This window comes from Schistocerca gregaria, chromosome 2 (genome assembly GCF_023897955.1).
Source record: "Schistocerca gregaria isolate iqSchGreg1 chromosome 2, iqSchGreg1.2, whole genome shotgun sequence".
Lineage (NCBI taxonomy): Eukaryota > Metazoa > Arthropoda > Insecta > Orthoptera > Acrididae > Schistocerca > Schistocerca gregaria.
The window spans coordinates 930,344,775-930,361,279 of NC_064921.1; the positions used below are offsets into that span (position 1 = coordinate 930,344,775).

A 16,505-nucleotide genomic window follows, 5' to 3' on the forward strand; every position below is an offset into this window, starting at 1 on the left:
AGGATGTCATAACCAGTATTCACTATCTTGGCATCACGTGGTTTTGGGTTTTAACCCACAGTCTTGGGCATAGTTTCCCATATAACATTTCATCACCTGCTACAGGGAAGAAGAAGAATAATAATAAGTTATGGAGAAAGGTTTTGCATCCTACCACATAATCTGCTTCAATACAAAATACTTCAAGGACTTTACTCATAGAAAGAGCAAAAATAGCAAAACAGCAGTGGGTAGCTTATTGTGATGTTATGCAAACAGTCAAATATCACTAAGTCAAAGTGGAATGAGTCCTGAAACTTGTTGAGCAGCTGAAATACCATTTAAAGTTTTATGTAAAATAAACTCAATTTGACACTTCTCTCCAGTTAAAACTGATCTCATATTTTTATTTTATTTTTTAAAATTCCTATAATATTTGTTTCCAATACATTCTAAATAAATAATGATGATCATTTTTCATCCAAACTGAGTGCTAGGTCTAGGAAAAGGCCGCATATGACAAAAATGAAATAAATTTGGTACAGGGTGCAAGACTAATTATTGTTAGTATGTTAGAACATATGGAGAGGTCAGTGCTTATTCTGCCACTGAATGAACTCCACGGCAATATTTGGATTATTTCATAATACAGTGGCCACAGCATGTGTATTAACAAACAGTTAAGTGTTGTTGCTACTCCCACTGTTGAAAGTATTTGTTTACTAATTTAGTAAATATCAGAAAATTTAGAACGTCTTTGAATATAGTCTCTGATATCTGCCAGGTGATAAAATGTGACACAATGAAGACTATAACTGGATACGAAAATTACTTGGTAAATTACAGAACACTTTGATTGATGTGTTTACGGTATAAATTCACCTACATTAAACATATTTGCACTTTTCATGCATATATTAATTAGATGTTGTGGACAACACATGTCAGTCATTATATCATCTGGTCAAGAAGTGTGTTAAGAGAGAAACTTTCACCTACTACCTAAACATATTTCTGTTGATATTTTGAATCATATTGACAATATCATGAAGCAGATAGATTTCTGCACACCATATAGCAGAGATCTTGAGTCGCAAATAGGCACAACAAAAACACACACACACACACACACACACACACACACACACACACTTACACAGGGATGAAGTGTTAAGAGTGTAGGGCAGCTAGGTGCAATCAGGAGGTTAGATGGAGAACATACTCTCATATATAAAAGGTACCAACCATTTCCTCCACTGACTCTCCACAATTCTTGTTCTTTTACCACATGGTGCCCTGCTCGACACTACTGATGCCACCTCCCTTTACAATAACATCTCTAATGCCCATGGCTTTGCAACTATTGAACGCTACCTTTCCCAGCCCCCGACAGATTCCAAACTTACTACCTTCTTCCTGGTCACTAAGAACAACTATATCCTCACTAACAATTACTTCTCTTTTCAAGGCATCACCTGTAACTAAATCCAGGGTATGGCAGTGTGTACCGGTAAGCTACTCATAGGCAATCTGGAGGAATCCTTTCTAATCACCCTGAATCCCAAACTCCTCGCCTTGTTTAGAATCAGTGATGACATACCCACGATCTGGATCTTGGGTGAGACCACTCTATCCACATTCCTCCAGAACCCCAACACCTTCTCCTCCATTTGCTTCACCTGGTTCTCCTCAACCCAACAAGCCACACTCCTCGATGTTGATCTCCACCTCAAAGATGGCTACATCAGTACCTGCATCCATATCAAACCTACCAACCTCCAGCAATTAATTAACTTCAACAGCTGTGTCAATTCCATACCAAGCAGTCCATTCCATGCAGCCTAGACACTCATGGCCATTGCAAATCTAGTGATGAACAGTCCTCTCAAAATTTAGCAAGGGTCTCACTGAGGCCTTCACAGACCATAATTACCCTCCCAAACTTGTATAGGAACAGATCTCCGATGCCTTATCTCTCCAGTCACCCCCTCCCCCCACTTCCCAAAATCCCACCATCCAGCCACAGAGGAGCATTCCCCTTCAATAGCACCCAGAACTGGAGCAACTGAATCACATTCTCTGTCAGGGTTTCGACATCTCTTGAGATACCCTGTAGTGAAGAATGACCTACCCACTATCTTTCCCACCCCTCCCACAGTAGTATTCTGTCACCCTCATGCATTCCTACACAACCCCTGCTCCCAATCCCTCCCCAATACTGTGGGGACATCAAAGCAAGGCAGCTAATGTCTTCAAACTACAAAAGAAGGCAATAAGGCTGATATGTAGCTTGGCACCCAGAGCTCACAGTAGGCCAAGCTTTAAAAAATTACAGATTATGACCCTGCCATCAATATTTGTACTACAGTGTGTAATGCATATTAAGGAAAACTATCCGAGTTATTAACAGTATGACATGTGACATAATTATAACACAAGAAACAAGCAGAACCTAGTTTCTTTCCGATGTAACTATAAAAAAACACAAAAGTGCTTCTTATACAAGTCCATAAAATTTTTTAATGCCGTACCCCAAAATATCAGGGATCTCTTTTTTTTTCAGCATTTATGAAACAGATGAATTTTTAAGGGAGGCAAAGAATATGGTATGACTACACTTTGTGATCAGTTTTTATATGCTTCTATATATGAGCAAGTGTGTAACTGGATACATTTACTATGCAATATCAATTTGCACCGGAAGTTTCTCTGTTTTGTATTTGTGTGAAGGTACCATAATTATTTGTGTAATATTTATATTGTGTAATATTTTTCTTGTTTTTGTAATTATTTGTGTAACATTTATACTGTGTAATATTGACTTTTATAATGCCTCAGATGATCTCTGAGGTCTCTACAACAATAAAAATCAATCAATCTATCAATCAATATACTTTTGGTGAAAGATATTAATTGTAAGATATGGATAAAATTGGGTCAACTTTTCAATGCATTTCAAATTCTACATGCACTCTCCTATGAGTTCTCAGGATCAGTGTTATACCTAAAAAGTAATATTCAGATTGGGCTGATGAAAAGTTGTCAATTCTTTGTTCTGAGAAACGATATACAGGATGGACAACATAAAACTGGCCCAAAAACTGTGAATGCTAACTGGTATGTGCACGAACTGTTTAATCCATAAGTGAACCAACTCACAGAAGAACAACTGTATGGATATTTTCAACAAGATGGAGCAAGTGCACACACTGTCTTGATGACCTTGTCATGACAGCATGAGGTGTTTGGTCAGGAGAGGACAATCAGCAGAGACAGTGTGATCTTCTGGTCTCCTTGATTGCTTGATCTCTCTCCCTTTGATTTTTACCTGTGGGGCAAACTGAATGGTTAAGTGTACTCAAATAATCCTCATACAATGGAGGAGTTACAGTAGAACGTTCAAAGTGCTGCTGCTTCTACCCATAGGCAAAGCTACTACATGTATCCCACAGTTTGATAAAATCAAGCACAGCACTACATCGACATCAATGATGGCGATTTCCAGCAACTTGTATGAGTTTCATTAACAGAAGTCAGTACTATGTAATCTTTTAGTAAATATTTTCTGGGTCAGTTTTATTTTGCCAACCCTGTAAATAAATGAATAATAAACTTACAGAAGATTCCCTTGCAGATGATCCACCTGACTGAAGTCCTCCATGTGTTGAATGAGGTGTAGCAAACAGATTTGACAAAGAAAATGAAGAATTTTTAAAGGACATTCTTTTCACTGTTTCCAGTCGTGCTACTGAATCAGGAATCTGAAGTGCATTGCGAAAGTCCTGAAAGCATGAGAGACAAAACTGTTACCTTAGAACATAATTACATACAAACATTTTGACAGCAACACAATGCAAATTAATAATTTTCTGTAGACAGTTTCATTTACAAGTGTGCAGAAGTGTAACAAACAAAAATACTCTTATTCTAAAATAAGTAGTTACTCATATACGGTGCTTCAGTGACTAAAGTATAGAGATGAAATGTTCAATGCTTATAAAATATACTGGATTATATACATGCTTATCCACCACTCCATCTTGAACATTGGAACTGCAGTTCAGTAGTTACCTGTTCCAAAAATAGTTTGCATGACGTACCATATAATAACACAGAGTGAGCCAATATATAGGTTATTTAACAAAATTGATTTTTACACCAACAAACACCTCAAAGAAGACACAACAATGGCAAACTGCTAAACTGCTCTGTATGATACATTATCAGTAATATATATTATTTCTAAACAGGTTTGTTTTTAAATTAGTGACTGAGACATCATTTTCAAGACTTTGTTCACCATTAATGACAAAAGCATGCAAATAGTTTAAAGTTGCTGCTCTCATTAAAAACTTTACTTTGAAAACATGTTGATAAAAACAATGTAGAAGGTGTCACCTATTGACAGTCTGTTTAACTATCATGAATGTCAGCTGTTGCAGTTGTCTAGATTAGATACGCAAACTAGTGTATCACGCAATTTTGGCCGCACCTGTTGATGTAAGGGGTTTAGACAGTGGGATCTATGACGATCTTATGTTACTATTACACACAAATGTGGTACCAGTTGTTTAATTTCTTTGAGCGATAATTGTGTACTGTGCACAAATGATGAGAAGCAGTGTCCAATAAAAGCAGTATTTGCTATGACCATTACCAAAGCACAATATCAGACATTCAAAGGACTGGATTGTATTTAACGAAACCTACGGCTTTGTCAGGAGTTTGCACTTCCAGTGGTATTTATGTTTGTCTTAAAGACACATACAGCCAAAAAGTAAGCAATTTTTGTATTCTAACTGATAATATTGTTTTGGAAAATCTTTTCTAAAATAAAGAAGGTTAAAAAAATTAAATTAATCTGACAAGGCAATATTTGCTTTTTATTTTTTGCAGTTAACCATACTGTATATAATGATATCAGTTTTTTACAGTGTGACCGTTATTTTTACTACTATTCAAAATATAATACCTTTTATTAATAAATACTTGCATTTACTTATTTACCTTCTAGTGACTGAGCAGGATAGAGTGCAAATTATTTATTTAACACAATACTGTGGTGGCCAAAAATGCATTTTCATCAACACTAAAGTGGGCAGAAGTCGTGTTTTGAAATGAGGATCGCAGAACCTAAAATGCATTCCTCAAATCTAACAGCTGATTATTTTTCTCCATCTCAACCCATATTTATCTCGTTGTTGTTGTTGTGGTCTTCAGTCCTGAGACTGGTTTGATGCAGCTCTCCATGCTACTCTATTTTGTGCAAGCTTCTTCATCTGCCAGTACCTACTGCAACCTACATCCTTCTGAATCTGCTTAGTGTAGTCATCTCTTGGTCTCCCTCTACGATTTTTACCCTCCACGCTGCCCTCCAATGCTAAATTTGTGATACCTTGATGCCTCAGAACATGTCCTACCAACCGATCCCTTCTTCTGGTCAAGTCGTGCCACAAACTTCTCTTCTCCCCAATACTATTCAATACTTCCTCATTAGTTATGTGATCTACCCATCTAATCTTCAGCTTTCTTCTGTAGCAACACATTTCGAAAGCTTCTATTCTCTTCTTGTCCAAACTATTTATCGTCCATGTTTCACTTCCATACATGGCTACACTCCATACAAATACTTTCAGAAATGACTTCCTGACACTTAAATCTATACTCGATGTTAACAAATTTCTCTTCTTCAGAAACGCTTTCCTTGCCATTGCCAGTCTACATTTTATATCCTCTCTACTTTGACCATCATCAGTTATTTTGCTCCCCAAATAGCAAAACTCCTTTACTACTTTAAGTGTCTCATTTCCTAATCTAATTCCCTCAGCATCAACCGACTTCACTCGACTACATTCCATTATCCTTGTTTTGCTTTTGTTGATGTTCATCTTATATCCTCCTTTCAAGACACTATCCATTCCGTTCAACTGCTCTTCCAAGTCCTTTGCTGTCTCTGACAGAATTACGATGTCATAGGCGAACCTCAACATTTTTATTTCTTCTCCATGGATTTTAATACCTACTCCAAATTTTTCTTTTGTTTCCTTTACTGCTTGCTCAATATACAGATTGAATAACATCGGTGAGAGGCTATAACCCTGTCTTACTCCCTTCCCAACCACTGCTTCCCTTTCATATGCCTCGACTCTTATAACTGCCATCTGTTTTCTGTCCACATTTTAAATAGCCTTTCGCTCCCTGTATTTTACCCCTGCTACCTTCAGAATTTGAAAGAGAGTATTCCAATCAGCATTGTCAAAAGCTTTCTCTAAGTCTACAAATGCTAGAAACGTAGGTTTGCCCTTCATTAATCTAGCTTCTAAGGTAAGCCATAGGGACAGTACTGCCTCACGTGTTCCAACATTTCTACGGAATCCAAACTGATCTTCCCTGAGGTCGGCTTCTATAAGTTTTTCCATTCGTCTGTAAAGAATTTGCGTTAGTATTTTGCAGCAGTGACTTATTAAACTGATAGTTCGGTAATTTTCACATCTGTCAACACCTGCTTTCTTTGGGATTGGAATTATTATATTCTTCTTGAAGTCTGAGGGTATTTCGCCTGTCTCATACATCTTGCTCACCAGATGGTAGAGTTTAGTCATGACTGGCTCTCCCAAGGCCGTTAGTAGTTCCAATGTAATGTTGTCTACTCTGGGGGCCTTGTTTCGACTCAGGTCTTTCAGTGCTCTGTCAAACTCTTCACGCAGTATTGTATCTCCCATTTCATCTTCATCTACATCCTCTTCCATTTCCATAATATTATCCTCAAGTACATCGCCCTTGTATAGACTCTCTATATACTCCTTCCACCTTTCTGCTTTCCCTTCTTTGGTTAGAACTGGGTTTCCATCTGAGCTCTTGATATTCATACAAGTGGTTCTTTTATCTCCAAAGGTCTCTTTAATTTTCCTGTAGGCAGTATCTATCTTACCCCTAGTGAGATAAGCCTCTACATCCTTACATTTGTCCTCTAGCCATCCCTGCTTAGCCATTTTGCACTTCCTGTCAATCTCATATTTGAGACGTCTGTATTCCTTTTTGCCTGCTTCATTTACTGCATTTTTATATTTTCTCCTTTCATCAATTAAATTCAGTATTTCATCTGTTACCCAAAGATTTCTACTAGCCCTCGTCTTTTTACCTACTTGATCCTCTGCTGCCTTCACTACTTCATCCCTCAGAGCTACCCATTCTTCTTCCATCGTATTTCTTTCCCCCATTTCTGTCAATTGCTCCCTCATGCTCTCCCTGAAACTCTGTACAACCTCTGGTTCTTTCAGTTTATCCAGGTCCCATCTCCCCAAATTCCCACCTTTTTGCAGTTTCTTCAGTTTTAATCTACAGTTCATATCAATAGATTGTGGTCAGAGTCCACATCTGCCCCTGGAAATGTCTTACAATTTAAAACCTAGTTCCTAAATCTCTGTCTTACCATTATATAATCTATCTGAAACCTGTCAGTATCTTCAGGCTGCTTCCATGTATACAGCCTTCTTTTATGATTCTTGAACCAAGTGTTAGCTATGATTAAGTTGTGCTTGGTGCAAAATTCTACCAGGCGGCTACCTCTTTCATTTCTTTGCCCCAGTCCATATTCACCTACTATGTTTCCTTCTCTCCTTTTTCCTACTACCGAATTCCAGTCACCCATGACTATTAAATTTTCGTCACCCTTCACTATTTGAATAATTTCTTTTATTTGATCATACATTTCTTCAATTTCTTCGTCATCTGCAGAGCTAATTGGCATATAAACTTGTACTACTGTATTAGGTGTGGGCTTCGTATCTATCTTGGCCACAATAATGCGTTCACTATGCTGTTTGCAGTAGCTTACCTGTATTCCTATTTTCCTATTCATTATTAAACCTACTCCTGCATTACCCCTATTTGATTTTGTGTTTATAACCCTGTATTCACCTGACCATAAGTCTTGTTCCTCCTGCCACCGAACTTCACTAATTCACACTATATCTAACTTCAACCTATCCATTTCGCTTTTTAAATTTTCCAACCTACCTGCCCGATTAAGTGATCTGACATTCCACGCTCTGATCCGTAGAACGCCAGTTTTCTTTCTCCTGATAACGGAATCCTCTTGAGTAGTCCCCGCCCGGAGATCCGAATGGTTACCTCCGGAGTATTTTACTCAAGAGGATGCCATCATCATTTAATCATACAGTAAAGCTGCATGCCCTCGGGAAAAATTACGGCTGTAGTTTCCCCTTGCTTTCAGCCGTTCACAGTACCAGCACAGCAAGGCCGTTTTGGTTATTGTTACAAGGCCAGATTAGTCAATCATCCAGACTGTTGCCCCTGCAACTATTGAAAAGGCTGCTGCCCCTCTTCAGGAACCACACGTTTGTCTGGCCTCTCAACAGATACCCCTCCGTTGTGGTTGCGCCTACGGTACGGCTATCTGTATCGCTGAGGCACGCAAGCCTCCCCACCAATGGCAAGATCCATGGTTAATATTTCTCTCACTAAGTTTATATTTGTGTGATGATCTCTGATTCAAACCTTGTCTTAAATTAATTCACATATCATTTTCATGACCTTTAAGCTATACCAAATGCCAACTTTAAGTTGCTGTGACAACTATTAACCATTCAAAGATATAAATGGTCACAGCAGAGTCTACACTGCCAACAAAAATGCAATCACAAGCTATGCTCTAAAAGGCAATTGTCAAAATCTGCGACTCTTATGCCTGAATTGTAACATGGGTAATTTCATTTCCTAGTTTCAACATATGTAACACACAGCTTGACAGTTGAAAATTTGCTCCTTAGCATAATAGAAATAACACTCAATAGCTATGTACCCTTACTAAGGGGCTCATTCAGAGAAGATGAAATTTTTACTACATATATTTCAAGTTCAATACTTCTTTCTAAAAATAAAATAAAAATGATCACAAAAATTAAATGTAAAACAAATCTCATAGTACTGAAGAAGCATTCATTAGGAAAAGTGTAATATTATGTTTATTGTTTGGATCCCTGAAAGACTGCACCAATAATTATATTTAGGCTAACGATTCAAATGTCATTTCACATTGAATATGCAGTCTACAATTGTTACAATAATTGAAATTGCAGGATGGAAGCAACAATGAGGGAAAGCAATCACTCATCCACAGTGACTGCTCTGTGACATCTAGCAGATCAGAAAATTCCTAGAACTTTCACTCTTTTTTTCTTGTGTAAGTGCACATACAAGCAAATGCTAATGAGCACACAAGCATGTGCCCTTTTTTCCCTATAACTGCATTCAACTCTAGTTATTTTAACAAAGACTTGGATATATTCCTACTTACAAAAACATTTATACAACAATGAAAAACAAAGTACTTTTCTGATGTCCTGCAACTATTTCTTATTTACTCAGAAACCTTTTTTCAGTAAAGTTCCATTTTGTTGTTGTTATTTCCATATCCTACCAAGAACCAATGGAGAATTTAGTTAATATATAAAATGTTATCACTTATTAAATCTGTATACTATGGCATGTAGTATGGTGACTGTATGACTAATTTTACCGGGACTGCTTTATAAAATTGGTAAACAAATTTCCAACTAATTCGAGTCTGCAGAAACCAAGTGAAATTTTTACTAGGGTTTTCACTGAGTCCTCTACCATATAGCTCATATTTCTCATTGTTACTAATTTGGCGCTGTAGTTAATACACTGAGATCATATTCAGATTGCACTGGGATTCGTATTCCTATCTGGTAGCCACAGTTATGTTCTGTATAGTTTCTTTATAACTTAAGATGCATGCCATGATGGTTACTTGAACACCGGATGGTTACATGAACACCACATGGTTGATTTCCTTCTACAGGCTTCAAATGAACTTGTTCTCCATCTCTAATGTCCTGTTGATTGATGAGGCATTAAACTCTAACCTTCTTATCTTTCAGTGTTTCCATTTTAGAAGTGTGCTGGAATAAGCTGTCACCATCACACTGGTCAGCAAAGAGGTTGCAAAAAGATCAATAATCGGTACTGCAGCAAGGGTGTCTACCAGGAGTGAGATCAAAGGCAGACTTGGAAGCAATGTGCTGCCAACTCCCTCTCAACTGCCAATATTTAGATCGCTGCTGTGGACCAGAGGGCCCAGTCAGTTGCAGAACCACAGAGTCAGTCACAGACAGTCAGCTCAGTTGCAGGTCAGGGTCAGTGGCAGCTCTAGCTCAGTCACTATTCTAGTTGGCGTCTGTCAGTTTACATTCCCGGCTACAAGAGTGTAATGTTTATAGTGGGACTTGTGCTTCACCAGCAGTGAGGCTAACGTGGACTAATATGGAAGAGCCTTTACCACAACACATCGACTAGGTTAAAGATAAGTAGCTTTCTCTTCTGGTAAATAAGTAACCCTGTTAATACATGTGTGAAGTTGTGTTGCAGAATGACGACACGAAAGTAGCAACGAGAATAATTCAGTGCAGAAGAAGACTTTGCTAGCCTGTCTTGTGTTTTAGCTTGCAGGGCTTCTCATTTTGATAATTTCTTGTTGTGCTCTTGCAAATACCCTAGGAGGGGAGCCACAGAACTAATCACATTTCTCTTTTCCGAGGCTTTGCTTGTTTCTTTGCTATAACGTAATTGTGTAAACCATGGCTACCCTGCCCCCACCACCCCCTGTTCATGCACCTTAGCTGCAGATGGCCAATGTGATGTATGTAAAACAAGAATTTCAGTTTCAGAACAAAAAAATTGCTGCCTTACTGATGACAGTACAACAACTTCTGGCTGCACAAGCTGCATCAGCCACACAACAACAACCAACCGACTGACCAGCCCAACAAGTGCCACTGACCAACATACCAATGTTCTGGCAATTTAATGACACAGTTCTGACCACATTATCAAGTCCATCGTGTTCAAGGTACTGTAAAGCTACAATTCTATCTTTCGGTTATTGCAGGGTCCCCAGTGTTCAGGTTGACACAAAAACTATTTCTAACCGCATCTCCTGACAAACACAGATATGACCAAGAAAACGCTACATTAACTCAATATTATGACTAGCAAGTCCATGTTGCAGCAGTCGGGTTTCAGTTCTTTTGCTTGCAGCAAAAGCTGGAACAGATGTACTGTCAGTGGTATACAGAGTTCATGGGCATGACTAGGAAGTGTAAATTTAAGTGTAGTTGACCAACTTTTACAGTGGTTTAATGATTAGGGATGCAATAACATTCAGTGCCCCTGATAGCATAATATGGGAACAGATCATACAGTACTCTGATCCATCACTTTCTCAAGTGTTGCAAATCTTAGAGCAACATGATTTGGGTGCCATAGTGGCTGTTAAGTTTGACCAGGCCCCAATTTGTAAGGTTGAGTTGCCCCTTGCTCATGACCACCCCAAGCAGCCACAACAACAACAGCTATGTAGACATGTAAAGAAGCCTGTGAATTTTGTGAAGTCTATGTTTTCCTAAGCATAGAAGACAGGACTGCTCATTATGTAACACAACCTGTTACATGTGTGGAAAACGAGGCCATGTTCAAGCAGTTTGATAGTAACAGCACAAAAATGCCAAAAAAAAAAAAAAAAAATAAAACCTAGGACGCTGAACTTTACTGTGTTGAAATCCAGAGACATTGAGAATGTTTTTGGTTTAGATGCCTTTGATCTGTTTGCCATTAACATCCACGAGAATGTACTGTCAATCTCTACATTTGCATGAAATACAGTGTTGCTAGCTTGCTTGAAGAATTTCCTGAACTATTTTTAAAAGGAATGGGAAAACCAAATAACTTTGTAGTGCATATTACACTGAAAGACAATGTGCCACCTACTTTTTTCCAGACCTGCCCTGTTCCAATTGCTTTAAGAGACAAAGTAACCAGTGAATTGAAAGAATTGCAAGATAATGGTGTAATTGCTCCCATTCAAGATAATGAATGGGCAAGTCCTCTCATTTTGTTGTCTAAGCCTTGTGGTATCATTTGCATTTGTGTTGACTTCAAGTCTGCAGTCAAAAGTTGACACTTATCTGTTAACTCACCCTGAGGAACTCATGGACAAGTTTGGTGGAGGACATTACTTTTCTAAGATAGGTTTGTGTGATGCCTACTTGCAAATTCCATTGGATAAAGAATCACAGAAAGTGTTTAATGTAAATACACACTTAGGACTGTTCAAATATTTGGGTTTGCCCTTTGGCAGTGCTTCTGCACCCACCATTTTTCAACATTACTTGGAACAGCTGACTGCAAAAGTGCCATTTTGTTCAAACTACCTTGACAATATTGTCATTTCAAACTGTACGCCAGAGAAACACATTGCCAATTTGTGTACTCTTTTATTGAGAGTTGTCAAAAGTGGGACTCAAGTGTTACCTCAAAAATGTGACCTTTTTCAATCTGAACTACAGTACTTAGTTCATGTGATAAACATTCAGGGTGTGCATCTCCTCCAATCCTATTTGATTGAAATCCATGACCTGCCTGTTCCTCAAAATGCTTCTGAACTGCAGTCAGTACTAGGCTCATACCGAATGCCACTCAGATTGTGGCTCCACTGCATTGCTTGCATCCCAAAATGTATGTTTTGTCTGGAGTAAAGATTGTCAAGACGCATTTAAGAAACTCAAAAAAGCTTTTCTTAGTGACAGATGTTTAGTGCATTTTGACCCTGCCAAGCCAGTAGTTTTGCAAGTCGATGCTTCTTCCTATCGAATTGGCACTGTGCTTTCACACAGAATTGGTGCACATGATTGACGTATTGCTGGAATGTTTTCCCTTGCACTACAGAAAAATAGCACAGGCCATCGAAGCAGACCCAGATCTCAAGATTTTGTTGCACTACATTTGAATGTCTTAGCATTATTCATTGAACAGTATCCAGAACTCAGTTTTGTGCTGATACTTTGCTCATTGGCATAACCTTACATTCAACAAGGTGTAATTCTAGTTCAAAATGACAATGGACAATTGCGTGTGCTTATTCCCAATGTGTTTTAAAAGGATGTATTGCGATTGCTCCATCAAAGACGTTGGGGAATTACTTGTACTAAACAGTTGGCGTGCCAGCACCATACTTGGCAGGGCATGGAAGCCCATACTGAACAGATGATGTCACAGAGTTGCGCATGAAAGGAAAACCAATCCATTCCACCACAGACATTCTCAGGTTGGTCTAAGACTCAATTGCCATGGCAAAGAGTGCACATAAACTTTACAGGACCATTTTGGTACTCTCGTTGGCCCATAGTGGTAGACTCTTTTAACAAGTTTCCATTTGTGGTGCCTATGAACTCTACCACATCACATAGCACCATTAATGTGTTGTCCTCCATATTTTGCGTAGAAGGTTTGCCAGAAGTACTTGTGTTGGACAATGGACCACAGTTCACTTCACGCGATTTTGAACAGTTTTATGAACAAAATTCATCATCTAACTGGTGTCCGTTTCACCCCTAGTCCAACAGAGAAGCAGAAAGCTTTGTAGGCTCTTTCAAGCAAGAAATGGCCAAGCTTCGCACCCTCCACATATGAGAACAGGCATTGCAACTCTTTCTTGCTCCCTACCATTCTCACACATGAGATGGACCATCACCAAAGGAACTTCTGCATGGCCGCCGCCATTGAACACTGCTACACTTACAATACTCACTGCAGCATCCACCACCACCAATGGTTCACAAGTATCACTTTGCACCACACAATCTTGTTCTTTTCATGGAGATAGGTCAAAGACAGATTTGAAGGCAATGCACTGCTATTGCCGCCGTTGACCAGAGGGCCCAGTCAGTTGCAGACCCACAGAGTCAGTCACAGGCAGTCAGCTCAGTTGCAGATCAGAGTCAGTTGCATTTCTAGCTCAGTCAGTATTCTAGTTGGCGTCTGTCAGTTTACATTACCGGCTATGAGAATATGGTGTTTATAGTGGAACTTGTACTTCACCAGCAGTGAGGCTAACGTGGACTATCACAGAAGAGATTGTACACACAACACATGGACTAGCTTGAAGATAAATAGCTTTGTCTTCTGGTAAATAAAGAACCCTGTTAATACATGTGTGGAGTTATGTTGCAGAAGAGGATACTGGCCATAACGTCCTCTCTCTTGCTTTCCATGGTGCAAGACTCTACAGTGTCAATGACAAAAGGAAAAGTAGTTTTACAATTTCCTTAGACAGTAATTTTCTTCTAAACCAAATACATACATGCATACATGCATGAGAAAATATGTATTTGGCCTCGGTAGCGAGAGACTGTGTTCATGTGTGTGTGAGTTGCATATGCATTTAGATTATTTAGATTAGATTATTTTTTCGTTCCATAGATCCGTACTGAGGAGATCCCCGTGGATGTGGAACATGTCAATTTTTTTTTGGTCTAATTCTTATGAAGACCTTTTTGGCTGAAAGCTTTCTTGCTGACAGTCTTTTTCTGCTTATCAGGATCTCCACTCTACAGTAAGTAGCAACTATCCTTTCCATAATACTGTCATACTTGTAAGCATATATAATAATAAGATTTTTTATAAATTAGTTACTTTAAAAGCAGACTGATGACAGAAGCACCAGAGGTTATAAACATAAAAACATTTTAAAAAAAGTTTTGCATCACCCCATTTCCCAGAACTCCTGAAGACAGACGTTGACTTTGGATATGGCATCACAGACACAGTCTCTTTTACTGTTCAGAGATGTCACTAAACCTGCCCAAAGATGTAAACAACCATGCATGAGCAGCGCCTATTAGACAGAGGGGGTCCGTCAGCCTATCAGTTCCAGTCATTCCACCAGGAAGGAGGTACACAGCTCATGTTGTCTGTAGTTCAACCATGCCTGGACAAACACACCCACATTGTTACTTTGTGTCAGAAGGCCTCTCAACAAGGGAAGTGTCCAGGCCTCTTGAAATGAACCAAAGCAATGTTGTTTGGACATGGAGGAGATACAGTGGATTACCACTGCAAGCGGATTAGGGCTCGGGAGATCCCTGACAGCAATGCCACCATGTTGAACAATGGTTTTCGTGCAGCCACAGGACGTCGTGTTATGACTCAAATTGTGTGCAATAGGCTGCATGATTTGCAACTTCATTCCTAACATCCATGGAGAGGTCCATCTTTGCAGCCATGACACCATGCAGCACAGTACAGATGGGCCAAACAACATGCCAAATAGATCGCTCAGGATTGGCATCATGTTCTCTTCACTGATGAGTGTCGCACATGCCTTCAACCAGACACTTGTCAGAGGCATATTTGGAAGCAACGCGGTCAGGCTGGATGCCTTAGACACACTGTCCAGCAAATGCAGGAAGGTGGAGGTTCCCTGTTGTTTTGGAGTGGCATTATGTGGGGCTGACATACCCCATTGATGGTCATGGAATGTGCCGTAATGGCTGCACGATACGTGAATGCCATCCTCCGACTGATAGTGCAACCATACTAACAGCATAGTGGCGAGGCATTTATATTCATGGGCAAAAATTCGCACCCCCATCAAGCACATCTTTTGAGTGACTTCCTTCAGGATCATGGCATCACTCGACTAGAGTGGCCAGCATGTTCTGGAGCGTGAACCCTATCGAACATACCTGGGATAGATTGTAAAGGGGTGTTTACGGATGACGTGACCCACCAAACACTCTGAGGGATCTACGCCAAATCGATGCTGAAGTGTGGGACAATCTGGACCAACAGTGCCTTGATGAAGTTGTGGATAATATACCACAACAAATACAGGCATACATCAATGCAAGAGCACGTGCTACTGGGTATTAAGACATACTGGTGTGTACAGCAATCTGGACCACCACCTCTGAAGGTCTTGCTGTATGGTAGTACAACATGCAATGTGTGGTTTACACGAGCAATAAAAAGGGAGGATATGTTGTTTATTCCAATTTTCTGTACAGGTTCCGGAACTCTCAGAACCGAGGTGAAGCAATACTTTTATTGATGTGTGCAATGTAATGATAAAATTCAAAATAGAAATAATCAAATATTATGAATTAAAGCTTGGAACCAACAAACTGAAAGCAAACTCATAAGCAATGCCGTGCAGTGCGTGGTAATAAATATAGATCTGAGTTATCATACAATTGTGTCAGACATACCAACATATTAATCCATATAATGACAGATATGCCTGGTGAGGTCACTACATGTGGTGCAGAGTGATTCATCTGGTAGCACCAAGTCGTACAGGTAAACAACAGTGACAGGTTTAAGGACTGCCAAGGACCGTCTCTGCCATGGCACCCTAGACAGCAGGTGCCAATGACACCATGTGCAACATATACATTGTTTGGGTTGCGGCAAGCTAAGCTCAGCTCGTACAGTTCGATGTTGCAGGACTTTGCAACCCCAGAACTCAGGGGCCAGGCCAGCAGCTGGCATCAACACTGCTCCGGCCAGGACGTCAGGCAGTGAACACTGTGATGACACAGGTCGTTGACAATCTGCACCTCTTCATGCGTTGGCCATGTCACATGCTGAAAAGAGGCCTGCAAGTATCCTTCAGTGAGGTGGCCATTTGGCCAGCACATGAGCTC

General features: G+C 39.6%; 2 protein-coding genes across 6 annotated transcripts in view; one reads left to right on the plus strand and one right to left on the minus strand.

The window, feature by feature from the left end:
* The window catches only part of LOC126335369 (uncharacterized), a 126,624-nt gene that overhangs the window by 15,419 nt on the left and 94,700 nt on the right, over nucleotides 1-16,505 (plus strand). For 2 of the 3 annotated variants that reach the window (XM_049998575.1, XM_049998574.1), the window contains exons 2-3: nucleotides 10,686-10,873; nucleotides 14,281-14,413. In XM_049998575.1, coding sequence (XP_049854532.1) covers nucleotides 10,686-10,831 — 146 coding nt within the window. In that variant the 3' untranslated portion in view covers nucleotides 10,832-10,873; nucleotides 14,281-14,413. Of the gene's footprint in view, nucleotides 1-9,905; nucleotides 10,155-10,244; nucleotides 10,304-10,685; nucleotides 10,874-14,280; nucleotides 14,414-16,505 lie in introns of those variants that run through there. The other variant, XM_049998576.1, reaches the window with a different exon arrangement.
* Nucleotides 1-16,505, minus strand: part of LOC126335371 (CBY1-interacting BAR domain-containing protein 1) — a 219,290-nt gene that overhangs the window by 230 nt on the left and 202,555 nt on the right. For 2 of the 3 annotated variants that reach the window (XM_049998578.1, XM_049998577.1), the window contains one exon: nucleotides 3,597-3,761. In XM_049998578.1, coding sequence (XP_049854535.1) covers nucleotides 3,597-3,761 — 165 coding nt within the window. Of the gene's footprint in view, nucleotides 1-3,596; nucleotides 3,762-16,505 lie in introns of those variants that run through there. The other variant, XM_049998579.1, reaches the window with a different exon arrangement.